Here is a 17,627-nt window from a genome sequence, read left to right as displayed (position 1 = left end):
ATACCTGGAAAGGCTCATAAAAGAAAGCTTCAACTCCCTCAGACAAGCCTCTGATTAAGCCAAATGGGTTTCCAAGAACATCTAACCCAAGTACAAGAACATACATTTGTTTCAGGAACTAAATAAAAACAAAAACAACAAAAATCAACAAAAAATGAAAAAAACAAGAACAGCTTAATTGGTTGTTACACAGTTCAATGTTAGAATTCAAGGCTCGTAAACTTTTTTGACTGACTACCCAAGCAGGGTGTTATAGCACTCAAGTGTTTCTACTACAATCAAGACTGGCTTAGGCAAAAGATACAGTGTATCCACAGATAAACTACAGAATACTGTTGTGAAAAAATGTGTAGACAGAATACAAAAGCAATTAAATCAAAATTCTTAAATAAATTTTCAGGAGGATTTTGTATTTACATTTCAGTCATGTGCCATCAGATTCCTACTTCAGTACCATAAACTTTAAAAAAAAATTAGTAGCCGTTATAGTTATTCACCTTTTCTTTCCTATTTTCCTCATTCTATAATATAGTTACTCAAAATTTGTCACAAAGGCTTGACTAAAACTTACTTGTTCACTATAATGTCTAACAACTCTCTTCATCAGTTGGTCTCTCTTGTAGAACTGGTATTTAATTTGAAAGAAAGCAAGTCTGAAAGACAAGTATTGTGCATTATTTAACGACACACTTCCTCACTTCCTTCCTTTTAAATGGTCTATTTTTTCCTTCAGGTAATCCTGAAGCCACATTCCCTGGAAAAGGAGCACAAACAACATCTTCCCTCCGTTCCTAAAAGGCTTTACCCATTTATACTAGTGTCAGTCAGCAAAGTTTAACACAGACCTATTTATTAACATTTACTCTAGGTTTTTTTTTTCCAAAATATTGAAATAATTTGAAAAATCTTTATTAGCTTACTTGAAAATAAGATCATCCACATCTGTTAGAGTAGCTCCAATACTTTTTAACAATAAATTCAGAGAATGGATGGCTATCATTTCTTGACCCTTATCTGATGCTTCTCCACCAGAAGCCAGAGACAGGCTCAAATGCAACTGTAAAGAAACAATCAGTTAAACAAACAAACCAATGCTGAAACAGTGTCAAGTGTATATTTTATTCCCTTTGAGGAAATGTACAATTTGAATAAACATGCTTGAACTCACAATGGTATTGCTTTGATAATGAATGCATTTATATGTATTTGCATATAGAGAAGTGCCAAATTGCCCTACAAAAATAACTTTATGTTTACATGTGCAAATATAATAGAAGCAAATAAAAAAAGCAGCCCCCTCCTAAATTTAACAGACAACATGTCTGTTAAATATATTCAGATTTTATATAGCTTTTTTCAATGTTATCTCCATTGACTCCTCCCACTAAGCAACAGTTAAGTACTGTTTGTACTCAGACTACTAGTAAGTTTTCCAATGAGGTATTAAGTTCCAGAGAACATAAAAAAATCCCAATTCCAAAGACAGTATGAAGAACTCAATTACCCAAAAGGTGAGGAATTAAGAAGTCATTTATAGTCTTTTATTAACTCAAATTATCTCTATTACATACCTTAATTGGAGAAATATGAAAAAGCTCAAAGAAGCTCAGCATTGACAAGTCTGTTAAGGAAGACTCCATTAGTTCGGTGTTAAGTGCATCTATGTCTTGCTGAATTAATTTAGACTTTTAATACAGAAAAAAAGAAAATGGAACAGAAGGTTATTTCATCAACATACATAACAGCACAAATAATATACAAATATGTACATGTTATACATATATATATAGAGAGAGAGAGAGAGAGAGTGTAAAAACCAGGAGAACGCATACTCATATCCAGATATAATAAAATCGCTAGCAACTAAAGGGCCAGCACCTCCAAAACTGGGAATGGACTAACTACTTTTTTATAAGAAATTGTAACTACACTAACTCTCTTCTTCAAATGTGTAAATGGAGAGGTGAGGGAGAAGAAACAATTTCTGAAAGACTTTTCAGTTTTTGGGTTGTTGTTTTGTTTTGTTTTTTTATAGAGTACCTGATACGCCCTTCAATTCCTCAATCACTAAAGGTGCCATTTCCATATTAATTTAGAAATATTAGTAAAATAACACACTTTGTGAGTTTATTTCGTTTTCTGTATTTCCTTGCCAAATCAGAATTTTAGACAGTACATCTGAAGGTAACATTTCTTAGAAAAAGAAGCTTGTGAGAATGACTCCTATGCACACTAGCGTCAAATGCAAGATGTGATTATTCTGAATACTATCTGAATAAAAGACTTAAGTCAAAGCCATGAAAATCACTGTCTTCTGCTCCCTAAAGACAAAAAGCAGAAGACACTGTGAACACATAGATGAATCAGTTAGAAGACCACTATACCCTACGCTTATTTCATCTACCACCTGTAACGCTTTCTAGCTACAGCTCAAACAACTGTGTCAAACAATTAACGAAACATTACAAGAACAAAATAGTTATACATAATGCAGTATCAGTTACTCAAACTTGTCCATTTAAAATACTCAACCCCAAATGTTCAACAGAAATCTCCACGTTTCACTAAGAATTATCTTTAAAAGTCCCTTTACTCGCTGTTCTCAAATGCAATATTCACTGAAATATTCAGAGAAATCACGTAGGTCCATAAGGATCTATTGTGCCAAAAATTGGTTTCTCCCATACATTACCCTTTGCCTTTCAGCTTCTGGATCTGTAGATGGAGTGAAAAGTTCATTAAGTGCTCCTAAAAAGCCTTGATCAATTTTCAGTGCCATTTCCTGAATAAGAACCATGAAGTATCTAAAACAGAAATAGGAACAGTGTGTATTTGTACACATTTGAATACCACACGTTTTTTATAAGTTTCGCTACGCAATATTGCATAGTAATACTGTCTACAGTATTTACTGTATATTTATAGTTAGGAGAGCTTGCCAGCCACATGAAACTGTGTGTTGCTTTACTGTAGATTATTCATATCTTAATGCTTTCAAAATTTACCTTAAAAATATTAACCATCACCAATTACCTATTATATTTATAATTCTGTATGCTCCATTGGTATCACTTTAACAGCATATGTATTCCTCTTAGTCAACTGCCTTTCTCCAGAAGGCGTATTATTGAGTATTTATTTTATTAAAATTCAACATCCTCAAACATTTTATCAGTATAAGCTAGGCAGAAAAACTTGCATTAGTAACCATCAGTATACTTTCATCTCACTTCATAGTGCAAGAACTCAAATGAAGACACAGACATATTAAGTACACAACATACATTTCACAGTAAAACACAGTCTTGAGCTACATTAGAGACTGTATGAGCTGTCTATTGTTAGAGCACCAAAAAAAACCAGCACTATAAAGCAAACAGGCAGACATACACCTCCGATGCTGTAGTAGAAGGTGCATCATCCCAATTACTTCAGAACTTTTGTACGAGTTTTCTTAACCAGGCCAGTCCTTACTTTCTAAAAGTAAGTTTATTTTAGAATGATGCTTTTTCACTAGAGACATTTAAAACTCAATTCAAGTCACGAGTTGTTTGGATAAGACGATTTGACCTTTAAAATAGGGTTCACTTCTAAAAAGGTTTAAAATCTCTAAGGTATTACTACACACTGCTAAACTCACTTGAATTGCAGAACTTTGCTGTATTCGTTGAATCTAGTGATGACACTGATGTCAATGAATGGTTTTGGTTCTGAATTGAAAAAAAAATATATGTAAGTATATATAAAAAAAATTGCCAAGCTACTACCTTCAATATTGAATAAGGATGGTATCATTAATGGCTTTTATTTACCTGAATCCAACGCAATTGACTTGGGAGGGGCCACCGGGTGAAACACAACAGGAAACATCGATCCTGGTAACTGATTATCAACCTAAATTATCGCATAATTACAGCCATGTTTTAATGACACAATAATCAAAGACCATTTTAATCAAAAACCACTGCAGTTTTAGAAGGCCTGAGATTTTTTTTATTTTTTTAAATAAACTGTGGTCAAGAAGAATGTCATTCACATTTTGGGGAAGGAGAAAAAGCGAGAAAGATTTTGCTGAAATTATTTCAAGATGTTACTTGTTTACTTGTAAAAGGTCAGATGGTTGAGGGATGCTTATAGAGTTTCATGCTCAAAGATTCATTTAGAGGGTCTGAAACTGATGGTATACGTTGACTCAGTGAAAAAAGTCAACAGTGAAAAGTAGCGCACCTTAATTCACTGTTCAGCTCTGATACACTGATATATTACTGGATACTGGTTCTGAGCATTTAGATTTCTACTGTCTACAGTAGACAGATTGCTTTTCTATACTAAGAGGTTTGAATCTGTAGGTACACTACCTAGAACATGGTGTTACATGATAATACACAATCTATGGTCAATACATTTTGAAAAAGGTTCTTGTTTTTTCCTTCTTCTAAAAACAGCAAAAAATATGTTTTTCATTATAGCACCATGCTTTACAGTAACCCACACTTTTGTCTAATTTTTTCCATACGAAATGAAATCATGAAATGCGCTACTTTCCCACGAATGAGTATTCATAGCATTTTTACTACCCTGACATCAGAGAGCAAAGAACCACATACATAAGATTCGGAGATGCCTCTTCATGCACATAAGTTAATAAAATAAAAATCTCAAGTTTTTAGTATGTAGAACATGATGAAAGATGTTACCTGCAACCAATATAGTTGAGCTCGTAAGCTTCTTTGGTGAGGTGACTGTTTGAATTCAACCTGAATTCCTGACAGGAAACTACGTCGGATGCTACATCTAACTGGGAGACGCATTTCCATTGGAACTTTACTAAAATTCACCTGGTAATAATAAGAACACAGAGGTGATGTATCATTTAATTAAGCTTTAGGGTAAAGAAATACACATAATTAATTACTGAAATAACTCTCATCAAGTATTCACACAGAAAGGAAAGAAAATCACAAGTTAGTTTGAGAAGCACGTTACATTGCAACTTCAGTTGTTCAAATCAAGTACCTCAAGTACCAAGTGTCATAATAACTAATTCACGAGTTATCTCACACTGGTATAATTAGAGATGTTTACATGCAGCTCTGTTCCCAGTTGATGTTTCTAACCTGATCCCGAAACATGATCTGTCACTTACTAATAAAACTATGGAAAATAGTTCAACATTGCCTCAGTATTACCTCAAAACAAGATATTCCATACAGAATATGAAAACTATTCCAACAAAGTTTGCTGTTCATATTGTGTTTCTCTTAATAGGTCATCTATCCTTAACTAGCAACACATAAGTCTGTTTTCACTGTTGTTCAGGTACTGCAGTCATTTAAATACTGAAACTCAAATCATACCTCGGTATTGTTGTCTAGTTTATGCCAACCTGGAGCTTGGAAAGCACTCTTACAAAGATATTTTTGATAGGCTTGTTCCAACAGGTTTATTTGTTTTTGATTAAATGGTTTCCATTTCTGCTTCAGTTTCTGTTCCCAAACAACACCAGAGCTGCACGACATACAAGAAGGTTACAATTTAAAAGTACTTAAGCCTTTCTTATGCAAACAAACCATGTGAAAAGATATAATCCTCATTTTCCAGGCTTGAAAAAAATACTACTTACTTTTTTATAGAAGCTAAGAAATAGAGCAATTATATCCTAATCAAATTGCACAATAGGAATAAAGGCAGAACTTAATTTTGCTTAAGAGGTCCCACTTATACTGATCTCATGGGAAAGATGTTCCCACGAATTCAACTGTACTGCTAAAATTACAATTGACTGTCAAATTTTGATTATCCAAACGAATTTTTAGACTTCTATATGCAGTACCTAGTAATTCCTATATAAGAGATTTCTTTTTTATTTTCATTGTTAACAAGAGAAAGTCCAAGACTATGAATTGACAAGTTTATTTCTTGATCAGGTTGCTCCATCTCTTCTGCTTGTAATGCTTTGGAAACTAATGCAACATCGTCTGTGAACAGCAGCACTCGTTGGCGTCCATCCAGGAAAGAAACCCAGTGTATCTGAGTATTTGCATTATATGGAAATTGGCCACATTCATCCTGTATTGGAAAAAATATATATATATGTATAGGTATATTACAGGAATAATATTGCTGTACATATATAAACAAGTTTACTGTCACACATGCAAACCAGAACCAAAATAATAATTTTTTGTTGATTCAGTTTACTTTATCATACTGATTTAGTGCAGTGTTGTATTCTAAGCACTGGCAAGAAGGGTGGGTATTTTTTGTTATTTGTTTTTGTTGCTGTTGTTGTTGTTGTTTGTTTTTCCTTTTGAAGTGTAGGCATTCCAGCAATAATTACAGATGAGAAGAACACTGGTAATGATTAGAGAACAAAGTCTTCACAGCAAAAGAAATGACCTCGAATATTAAGTCATGTGAGTAGAATTAATTAAATCACATGCCGCAAAGCAGTAAAAACGGTTAATGATTTTAAAAAGTTCTGCATTTCGAATGCAGAGATTTCTTGTTTATTAATTTGTGAGTCAAAACTGAGATAGTTAAAATCCACTCCTCAAAAGCCCAAAGCAGTCATGAATGTAACCATAATGATATAACAAGGAAAACAGTTTTAATGCAAATTGAAACCATCTTAAAGTACATGTAAAAATTCCGACTCAAGAAAGTGCCTATACAGTAAGTGCTTGCTTCCCCATTCCTTAACAAAATACTTGCTCGGTCTTATCCTAGATTTACCTCTCCTTCTAGTTGTTTTCCCCCAGCCCTTCACTCATTTTCCAACTTGATCATTGCTCTTTTGCCCCCAGTTCCGATCTTGGCCTATTTTAATAGTGCGAGCTACAAGCACGAAAATAGCTCTCACTGAGCAACTCAGTTTTTTCTCCATGCAAACATTTCCCATAGAAGGCTACACTCACAACCAGTAAGGGTTTTTCTCCATCTTTAGGTAACTATTTAAGCTGAATGCAGCACTGCTAGAAAAGTGATCTATTAGTCATCCATAGTATTATTTAGATACTTCTAGAGCTCAAATTCTATTTTTCTTCTTTGATATCCACAAAAATAATGTTGAAAACACAGGCTGAAGACTGTTTGAAATCCAGCAGTTAGTTAATCTAAATACCTAAAATCTTGCTACTTGAGATTAGACTCAAGAACTTCCTGCAGGACAAGACAGAGATGAGAAGTTACTAAAGATGCTTTCTCTTGGAAAATTTTTAGACTTGTTATAGTCCTAGACCAGTTCAAGTATTTACTTCTCCCCTTCTGAGATTTACCTTCAGTAGGTCATGTTCACCAAAACTTTGGGAGTAGCCCCAAGTCAATTTTCTTGTTTTGGTTGGATCTGTCCATGCAAACAGGCATACTTGCTTTGGTTTCAACTCCATTTCCTCTTGTAATCCACTGCAGTTAGAAAAAAAAAAAAATAATAGTAAAAAGACAATAGCATTTGCAGTTTAAGACTACTGCTTTAAGTGATATAGTTCGTGACGCTATATACTCCACTACTACAGCTTCCTAGGCGTGAGGCATGAAAGGTCTAGGCTACCAGCTCCAAACAAGACCAGCTGTAGCAAGGCTGCCCGTGAACTATGATCTATCTATACTACCACTATACTCTTTCCACTTTCTCAAACTATAAAGCTGACTAAAAGCAGGAATAAAATACTTCATCAGAAGTGTATGATACTTTTTTATGGTACCTTTCACCATAATGGTAAAAGAGAACTACTTTCTTCTCAAAGCATATCTACTAGTTAAACAACTAATGATGAATTGTTTCTTTCACATACCTCTGTTTATATCTGAGGGAGTCCCATGAAGTATGGTTAACAATTAGAGCCGGAGCAGCTCCTTCATGGTAATCTGAGAAGCTTATAAGAGTAGAATGCTCAGACACATTCACATCTACCAATAAGCCCCCATTCTGAAGAGAAAGAGAGAAAATTCAGTATTTGTTCTATACATAAATTCAAATTAGAACAGACTGAATTATTACTTTTATATCTGTCTTTCATAGGTCTTTCACAAATGAAAAAAAAGGAAACAATCTTCATTATCTAGTAACAGTAACCTCAAACATTTAGGTCAGTGGCACAATTAAGACACTAGAAGTATTCACAAGCTACCTGTAGGTTTAACTTAATTCAAAATTATATTCCAATTATAACAAGAATGGCTTTTAAAATTAGATGCATAACGTTTTAAAAATTACTTTATTCAGTAAGTTCAGTAAAAACTATAGCCAGACATTCCCTTCTATTCACGCTATAAAAATGAAAGTTAGGTTTAAGATAAAAGTCTAGACAACTGTATCAAAGTTCTTAAAGGTATGACAAGAATAATGATAGTTTGTTAACAAAGCAATCACTGCACAGAAAAATTCTATTGATTAAACCTCCCAATAAGCCACACTGACCCTTTCTGTTAATGGCTTTCAAGATCCTACTTAAATACACAAATAAAATACACAAGTGTGCCAATAGAACTCCAGATCAATGTTGACATCTTGCTCTGAAAACAATTTTTCCAGCTGCTTCAGCAAACTTGGAGAGGTAAGTTATCTTCACCATCATTTGTATCTCAGCTAATTATGAGAAGCATTATCTCCAAAGGCTTGTCTGAACATGCCAGAATTACATACACATTCCCAAATACTAGGAGAGGTTAAATTCACAAAGAATTACTATTTTACTAACTCAATTATAAATTCAGCCATATTTTTTCCATCTTGAACATACATTAGATCATCAAGAAAACAAGACAGATACTGTATTTTCAGATACCTAAAAGAAAATCAAGTCACCTAAGAAACACTCACTGCAAAGGAATGTTTTAAGCATAGTATCTCATTTTTAATTTAATAGCACTAGAGATGTTCAGCTTCCTATAAGCTTGTCAAAACTAGATCATCTTGACTGAATCTGACAACTGTGAAAACACCGAGAATACTGTCAACTTGAATGAAAGCATTCTTTTTTTTTTAATGAAAGAGTACTAAAGTGCAATGCACCAGGACCTTAAAGTACAAGGCTTCCATCTTGATCAGCTTGGGGAATCAAGCTGTACTAAGTTCAATTTCACAAAAGTAAAATAGAGTATTAAAAATGGACCACACAAAGTCTGTCTCACCAATTCTTCCAGCCTCAGCAGAGTACCATTATCTGGGGCTTTAAACAGGAATGGTTTGGATGAGCTTTCATAGCCAACTACTCTTACACAAAGTTGACCAGATGAGTTTTCAGGCCAGAATGGAAGACACTATAAAACAAGAAATAAGCACTTGAACAGTTTGAATTGGTTTAATATAGTAAACAGTAGTAAACAATCTTGCACGAGACACCTACTCAGATGCCCCAGTTGTCACCCTCATCTCTACTGAGAGTTATAACAAGTAAATTTAGTAAATTATCTAAATGTTCCCCTGAGATGTGTGAAGCATCCACATCACACCAGCAGAGAAGATGGAGCATTTATAGAAACCTTATTTTCTTAGGTGACAGCTAGAGACCAGCTATTCGTCTATGCTAACGCCCAAAGGAAGCAAACAGAAATATTACCTCCGAAGTTGAGATATAATTCCATTTGTTAGTTGGAAAAGAGCCATTAGGACCAATTTCTCCAACTTCTAGTTCCAGAGAAGATTTGTTTGCTATTGTGTAGAATGGAGTGAACGTAACTATCCTGGTAAGGTTAAAACTACTCATTTTGATGCTAACTCCAACCTGTTGAACAAGGACAATTCGATCAAACAATTAACATGAAGATTCAAAGAAAAGTCAGAATGGAAGTAAAGGAAAGCCAACGTGACAGTAAATAAAAAGGCTAACACAGAATACTCCTGTTCTGAACACCTGCAATAAGAGGACAAAGAAGCATGCAGTAAAATGTGGTGCACTTTGCAATATGATTAGCACAATGCTAAACAAGCAGTTTTAGCTGTAGTATGAGTATCAGCTTAGCAGGGAAAAGTCCAACAGGAACGCCTCTGCTGTAAATCAAGGCAACCTAAAATGATCATATCATGAGAAATCAATGAAAAAGTACATGGAAATGAAGTTCTACACTATTACTCAGCGCTGTACTTCCAAAAGCAGAATAAATTGCAATTTTTATTCTGCTTAGCTTTGGAGATTAGTTTAAACAAAGCTGGCCACTGTTTAGAGTGAGGCTCTAAACAATCCCAAACAATTACAAGTTTAGAACATGAACTCTTTTGTCTCCACTATCAAGGTTCGTATATTTTCCAACAGCTTAATACTAGACATTTGTTATGTAAAACACAATGACAAATCATACTGAAATTTCTGTTGGTGAAACTACTTGTCACCAGGCATAGATTTGAGTACCAGCCAAGACCTTACTTATTTAAGAATTACCAGCCAAGACCTTAAATATTTCCATGATTTAAAAGCAGCGTAAGTAGTGAAACAAAGGCCTCAAAACGAAGATAAGAAAGAAATCAAGACAAAAGTGCCTCAAGAGACCCCACAAAACACATCAGAGCTTTCTTACCAGATAGTCCATGTTATTAGCTGAACATTTGACACATCCATAGCTTCCTACAGTATCAAGGGAAAAACTACTGGACCATGCACTTGTTGAAATACATAACTGGATCTACACAAAAAAAAAAAAAGGACATGGAAAATGCTTCAATAAATTAATTTTAGAGTTCATGCATTATGGAGTGCTTCCGTATCACATGTAGCAGTACTAAGACGACATTTAAGTGCTTTTAAAACCTTCTATAAGTTAAGATAAGCCTAAGCCTGTAGTATCATTATTCATACTGTCATTTGTTAGTCTATGCTTGATGTCTGGGAAAGATGTTACAATAATGGTAGTAACAGACTATGGTTACTGAGAGCACACACAATGATAGAAAAAAATACAATTTTGTAGTGCTTTACAAACTGGAAGGGGAAGTGGAATGAAAAGAATCAAAGTAACACTTTGTCAAGACTGTTTCTTCAACTGCTTCAATTACCGTTGGGTGAAAAAAAATACCATGAAATGGAAAGAGGGGTCACTTTACAAAGGAAAAAAAAAGTATCTTTTACCACAGTACACTTCATTTGACCATACAAATGACATGCCAAAACAATATAAAAGAAGTATGGTTTAACATTGTGCACGTTAAATGTCAAAGCACCTAGGTGATTAAGACAAGTCTGTGATTTTTCTTCATTCACTAGAACATACCTCCCCAGGTATATTTACTTCCATCTTACATACGTTCATTAAATTCCTCTACCAGATAGAAGAATTTTCCGGGAGGTAAGCTGGGAGGGTATCCACTGACTATTCGGGACCTACCCACTCTACAGGGTCACCCAGCTTCCAACCTTAGACAAAATTCTCCTGAAGGTGTAGATGGACTGGAATGGGAAGGGCAGCTCAGTTTTCAGCTTCAAAGAAGGATTTTAATAGCACTACCAGCATCACCTAAAATAAGCATACCTTATTTTTACTAAAAATATTTTTCTTCTTAAAGGAGAATAAAACAATATCTCTGTAATCTGCTGGATGCTTCAAATGAATGTCTTCAGCTCGATATTGGAGAACACGGGAAGTCTTGTTGATTATCCAATACGGACTGAACACAGACAAGATCATACGGCTTCCAATTCTCCTTGTGTGTATGTAAATGTCCACTGTCATCACTGTTGCAGAATCGGAGGTGAAACACACTGGAAAAAATTCAGGCATCCCACCATGAATTCTAAAATGTCCGTTCCAGTTTTTGCCTTGATATTTTACCAAGACAAGCTCCATTATTTCCCCAGCAATTCTGGAATGAAATACATCTGCAGCACTCCCTTCCAGCAATTCACGGGCTTCTGCTGTTCCCTGTAGTAAAAATTGTAAGGGACAAATTAAGCTTTTAACATGTAAAACGTGTGTATTCACAAAACAGTGTTTTTCTTGTCTTTCAGGGTACTTGTGCTTTATGTATTTTAGTACCATACGTCCCACCTTCCAATCACTTTCATTTGAGCCCAATCCTATGAGCCACCTGACGTCAACTGCACTTTTCTCGCAGGACAGTAAAGACTAAACAATTCTAGATTTCAGGACGACAAATAAGTTCCAATGTATCCCCTGTCCTTGTTCCCTCCTTCCTCCATGACTTCTAGTAGATTTTGGCAATGAGTTCTCATTTCCATGGCAATGTTACTAGGTACAATACTGAATTTTTTGTGCTGCAAATGCACAGCCAAGACATTTCACATGAAACAACGCACAAGACAGGAATCTGGCAGCTGTGCCATACTGCTGGGTACCACAGCTCTCCTTAGGGAGCAGCACCTCAGAACAGCAGCTTTCCTCATTTTAGCTAAAAAAAAAAAAAAGTGTATGATACCTTACTGAGCAGTGGCCAGGCTTGGTTAGTTGATGGACATAAAGACTATAAGCTCACCTACAGATGAAGTTACTTCAGAAACAGATTTGAATTACTAGTTTTTTTAAGGCAATGGCACGATGTTCTACATTCTTTGACTTTAGGTACTGAAGTGGAGTGAAGGGAAGGAAAATTGGTAATAGTGCTCTTACTACAGCAGACAGAAGCAAAAGGAAGATCTAAATGAATGTGACAGCCAGTTGTGTGACCAGGACAAAACAGAACAAACTAGGATGATAGCTGCAGATCCTCATGCCATTTCTATTTACCAGAATCATTCAGCTTTTTCTGTGAAAACGTGTATTAGAAACAGAAGACACTGGAAGGAGAGCAAGAACATCTGCATAGGATTCTGCAAAGAAATCCTCTAATTTGTGCATGGGAGGCTTCACAGTAGCACTCAGTGAAGTGTCACTGTTGGAATGGAGACAAGTTGTCTTTCTACATAGAAGAAAAGCACCTGTACTTTCAGGCTTTTTTTCCTTACATCTCTCCCTGTGAAACAAAAGCTATCCTGCAATATGTGAACACGATCTCAGAAGGATTTAAGAGATAGACCAATCCAATAAAGCATTAATATTTCAGGAGCAAAGTGAAACTGGCAAAGTAGATCCAAAGGAAAAAATAACTAATCCCCCAAATTCCCAGGGCGAATCCATCAGCCAACTTTGTAATTTACCAAAAAAAAAAAAAATACAATAAACAGCATTCAGTATCTTCTACACTACTTCTACCTCCAGTTCTAAATGTATGCAAATCTTCATTAAAATCAAGGAAAGCATTTCAGAATGGAACCATGGAATAACCTACCTCAAGTAAATATCTCAAGGAGTACGGCAAAAGATTCCTCAGAGTCAGCGTAGGATAAAGGTGGATAATGTAGGCAGGATCCCAGTCCTCTCCAGATGTTGAAATAAAATTCAGTTGATCAGGTACAGCTGTTGAGCTGACTATTAGAGGCAAGAAATTCATCTCAGTGGCTGGGCACTGTAACAAGCACTTTACTTCATTGCTTCTGTGTAGCTCTTCTCTCCACGTAATGTAAGTCGTGGACTCTCTGAATTGACCCTCTAATATTCCTGTTGGTCGAACGTATAAATGACACCTACGGCAAGAGGACAGAACTGGTACACAGAATATCCTTGCATCAACAGCTACTATCACCTATTTCTAAGTAATTGCTAACTTTCTGGAGGGTTTCTGCAAGCACACTGTGTAAATACCTAATGAAGACAGTTTTGCTTGTTGGATTATTTTTTTTTTGCCCAACCAGGAAGAGTTCTAAGTACAAATCTAAGCTCCCACAGTAATGCTATATTTGTGTATCAGTCTTGCAAACAATAGCTCTATAGAAGAGAAAAAGCATACCTATACGAATGTAAAGGAACATGAAATTCCTCCTCTGGCTTACATATGCCAATTGGCTCCAACGATCTGGAGTCCCTATCCAGTTTATAGATTATAAATGGGATGGAGAAATGGTTCTTGATCTAGGATCAAAAAGCATAACTTTCATTACATTTGTTTGGTACTCATTTCTACAAGAAAATATATGAATATCAAAAAGGAAGAAAAATAGTAGATCTAATCACTCACCTGGACAATAGACTTAAACACATCTTAGTAAGAAATACAATTCTGAAGGAGAAAAATATGCAAGCATATGAGAAGACTATGCTTCCTTTTAAGTTCCATGAATTGAAAAACATGCTTACAATGCATTTAAAATAAACCACATACAATGTATGTATTCCAAACTCAGTGTTCAGGATATCAGAAAGCTAAACAAAGAAAAATTTACAACAAAAATCTAACTTTTCATCTCCCAGAAAAAAAATATGTATATAGTATAAATAAAAAATAGTTTAACAAACACAGTAAATTAGTTAGTAATTTGGCTTTAATTAGCTTTTGGGAAAAGTACTATCCTAAAAAAAAAAAAAAAGAAGAAAAGCAAAGTCATTCAGAAGGTAGAATATATATTTCAGGTTTTGTTTTGTTTACCTGCAGAGGAGATCGTACACTAATAACTTTATTTCCTTCTGTAGCATCTATCTGGACAACAATAGAGTCTGAACGATCAACAAGAAGGCTTTTAATGTTGTACAGTCGCCGCCCTGGTTTGGCAATTGGAATGTTTACCACTTCATTATATCCTTGAAGTTCTAATCCATGAAAATACACAAGTGTTATTTATGCAAAACATAAATCACATTACCATTTTTAAGAACTGAACAATGTTTAAGTTTCTGTAGACTCGGCAACAATTGTCAAAGTTGCCCTCTGGCAAAAACAACTTGAAGTGGCATTTGAGCACAAGGGAAAAATGAAGCTTAAAGGCAGAAAACTCTTGAAGATCTTAACTTTCCATAACGTCATATTATGATGAATAGCGTATTTTTTAAGTTAACAGCTAGAACACTGAGCATTATCTTTTCATCATGGCCAAGTATCTTCATAAGGAATTGGAAAGAAAGGGGGAAAAAAATTATGTATGAGGAGTTATGATGTCCTATGCCCCTACGAATATTCTCTAGCAAAGCTGAAAACACAGAATATTCATAAATGCTCTAAGCAAAATAGCTAACTACAAAAAAATAAATGGGTAGTAAGGATGCTGAGAAATGAAGATCCTGTTTGACAGGATTTGGAACCCACAAGCCTATGTCTCAGGAGTCTTTAAGATGATCTGTCAATGACTATACTAAAGCATCTTCCATTTTGTTCAAAGAGGTAAGAAAAATACTGTACTTTTCATTCTCTGGAAAACTGGGCAGAATAAATTTTGTATCATTTTAAGAAGCCAACAGTAGCTGGTTTTAGTTTGTTTGTTTTCAATTGCTATCAGTACTCGAAAATAGTTTCGACACAACATACCTCACCTAAATTTTAATTACATTGAATTTAACCGTGTTGACTCCCTCATTTTCCCCATTCTCAATGTATAGTAACATGCAATGTTCCTTATTATAATACCTAAATTTAAAGAGAAGATGGAACTCTCTTGCCGATGCAATGTAGACAGCTTTCCTTGTTGAGGAGCTTCAAAAACTGAGTATTCTAGTTCCATGTTCTGGCCACTTTCTACAAGGTTCACATTTGCTTTTTCAACTGTATTAACAATCCGAAAACTGGAGCTAGGAAGCACTTTGAGAGGAACACCCAGGGCATTTTTCACTATGAAAGGAGCTGTGTCTTTAAAGGAATAGTCAAATGTGGATGCAGTCCCTTCTGAAAATGCCTGCAATGAAGAACATCCATAATTAAAACAATATAATAATGAGTATGTAACCATATGTAAATAGCCACAGCAACAAATATAAAAAAATTAAAGTCTCTAAAAGACAGGGCCAAGCAAATAGTGTTTTGAATATATATATATATGTGTGTGTGTGTGTGTGTGTATATATATATATATAAAAAACTATATACACACTATATATAGATATGTGTAGTAATATTTCAGAGAAGTAAAGGTTACTTATGTGAGATTTCACTATTCTGTAGCTAACAGCAAATGATAATACCATACTAAGTATTCATACTCCTCATAGGGATATTTTTATTGTTGTTGGAGCACTGTAAGAGAAAACTAAAAGACGTGGGACACCAAATTCCCAAACACATTCACCATGCACATACTTGGTACTTAACCACAACATATGCTTAATAACATGTTTTATTACACAGAAGTCATATTAACTGACCCCCCCAATATACTAGCTTAGAGAACTCTTGTTCATTTAATATTAAAAAAAAAAAAAAAAAAAACACAATTGGGAGCAAGATAGATTCTGTACAAATGGCTTGATATAGTTACCAAAATTTCTTCTCCCAGTAAAAAAAAAAGCCTTGGACACTCATAAGTGTGCACATCAACAAAAGAAAAAATAAGCAAAAAGTTTAAAAAAAACAGAACTTTCTACTTTTACAGTTTAACAGCCGATCCTAAAACGCACACTTTTCTTAGTATTCTACTATGGAACAGTCTTATAAAGAAGCAGCAAGCTGAATGAAAATAAAGCCCTCCAATAAACACAAATGTTTCTTACAGTCCATCTTCTGAAATATTAACAGAAATTTACTTCCCTTTCAAAAGCCAGCACCACCTTTTTGTTATCCCTAAAGGGCTATCAAAACTCCTCATCGCTGCTAGGTAACATTTGTCAGGGCTCTAAAACAATCACTAGCTTGAGATAGCAGCACAGAAAGCTCTTCAAAAGTCAGAACTTCCCACAAAGCTGAATAATTTGGCACCTTTTGCCTGTTAGGATTACCTTGGCTAAGTTACTGAAAACAGTGAGACAGCATTTGGATATTGTTATGTTCATTGTATCCTTCGAAGAAATGTTAACTGCAGTTTGTGGCTCAGGAAGAATTATGAAATCATCTCCAGGCATCAAACTTCTCTCTTGGACAGGGTTAGTCTTCATCTAAAACCAGAATTTCTTTAGGCAATTATGAACATATTGAACTACTTCCTCCTATGTTAAAAAACAGGAAAAAGCTTGCTCTACACTTGAAACTTTTACCAAGCAAAGGAATACCTACCTTACCTCATAAATCTGTAATACATCTTAAACTTGTCAGTAACATGGAAACTTTATACCAATACTGAAAGCAAGCAAGTTATTTTATTCCATTTCTCTGTGTGTGTGGTTGCATGCTATGCTTTGCTCATGCACTAGACAAATAACATTATTCTGATTTCTACAGACTGAATATTTCCCTACAAAATTCTGTAGCTCCCTCCAAGCAACAACATTTGAATGGTCACTGTTCTGTTACAAAAAAAATACTAAAATACAACTGTCTATTCAAACCAAGTATTTACAGAGTTTCCAGTACATTTACATACTTCCAGCTTTAAACGCCATTGCTTCTTTCCTCCTTCAATTCTTTCAATAAGAGGCTCCCATACTGCAAAAGTTTCATTGTAATAATGGACCTAAAGAAAGAATCAAAATTAAGTATGACAAAGTTCCTAAGTTCCTTCCTGAAGTAATTAGTACAGTAAAAAAGCTGTTTAAATCTGTTTCACATTTCAGAAGTCTAGCATTCATTTTTAACAGCTTCTAAAATCAATACACACAAGTGAAATACATCATACATTCTTTCTTCAGTGACGTAATTTTTAAAGCATTACGTATCTGGCTTACTTATAAAGAAATAGGACCAAGCAGCCTAGTAATTTCATAGCTTTTTGTTTAACACATTTTGT

At 34.8% G+C, this 17,627-nt stretch overlaps 1 protein-coding gene across 4 annotated transcripts in view; it reads right to left on the bottom strand.

Annotated features, from left to right (window-relative positions):
- The window catches only part of VPS13C (vacuolar protein sorting 13 homolog C), an 88,962-nt gene that overhangs the window by 15,593 nt on the left and 55,742 nt on the right, over window positions 1–17,627 (bottom strand). For all 4 annotated transcript variants that reach the window (XM_048081269.2, XM_048081266.2, XM_048081267.2 and 1 more), the window contains 22 exons: window positions 17,265–17,354; window positions 16,684–16,839; window positions 15,383–15,647; window positions 14,411–14,571; window positions 13,775–13,896; window positions 13,217–13,511; window positions 11,464–11,853; window positions 10,516–10,620; window positions 9,561–9,725; window positions 9,133–9,261; window positions 7,794–7,927; window positions 7,278–7,404; window positions 5,834–6,069; window positions 5,358–5,508; window positions 4,698–4,838; window positions 3,813–3,894; window positions 3,641–3,710; window positions 2,693–2,804; window positions 1,572–1,685; window positions 921–1,057; window positions 572–653; window positions 5–118 (listed from right to left, as the gene is read on the bottom strand). In XM_048081269.2, the coding sequence (XP_047937226.2) occupies window positions 5–118; window positions 572–653; window positions 921–1,057; window positions 1,572–1,685; window positions 2,693–2,804; window positions 3,641–3,710; window positions 3,813–3,894; window positions 4,698–4,838; window positions 5,358–5,508; window positions 5,834–6,069; window positions 7,278–7,404; window positions 7,794–7,927; window positions 9,133–9,261; window positions 9,561–9,725; window positions 10,516–10,620; window positions 11,464–11,853; window positions 13,217–13,511; window positions 13,775–13,896; window positions 14,411–14,571; window positions 15,383–15,647; window positions 16,684–16,839; window positions 17,265–17,354 (3,378 nt within the window). The remainder of the gene's footprint in view (window positions 1–4; window positions 119–571; window positions 654–920; window positions 1,058–1,571; window positions 1,686–2,692; window positions 2,805–3,640; window positions 3,711–3,812; window positions 3,895–4,697; window positions 4,839–5,357; window positions 5,509–5,833; window positions 6,070–7,277; window positions 7,405–7,793; window positions 7,928–9,132; window positions 9,262–9,560; window positions 9,726–10,515; window positions 10,621–11,463; window positions 11,854–13,216; window positions 13,512–13,774; window positions 13,897–14,410; window positions 14,572–15,382; window positions 15,648–16,683; window positions 16,840–17,264; window positions 17,355–17,627) is intronic.

This window comes from Anser cygnoides, chromosome 11 (assembly GCF_040182565.1).
Source record: "Anser cygnoides isolate HZ-2024a breed goose chromosome 11, Taihu_goose_T2T_genome, whole genome shotgun sequence".
Classification (NCBI taxonomy): Eukaryota; Metazoa; Chordata; class Aves; order Anseriformes; family Anatidae; genus Anser; species Anser cygnoides.
The sequence above is the reverse complement of the archived record's forward strand: the minus strand, read 5'-3'. Positions and strand labels throughout refer to the sequence as shown.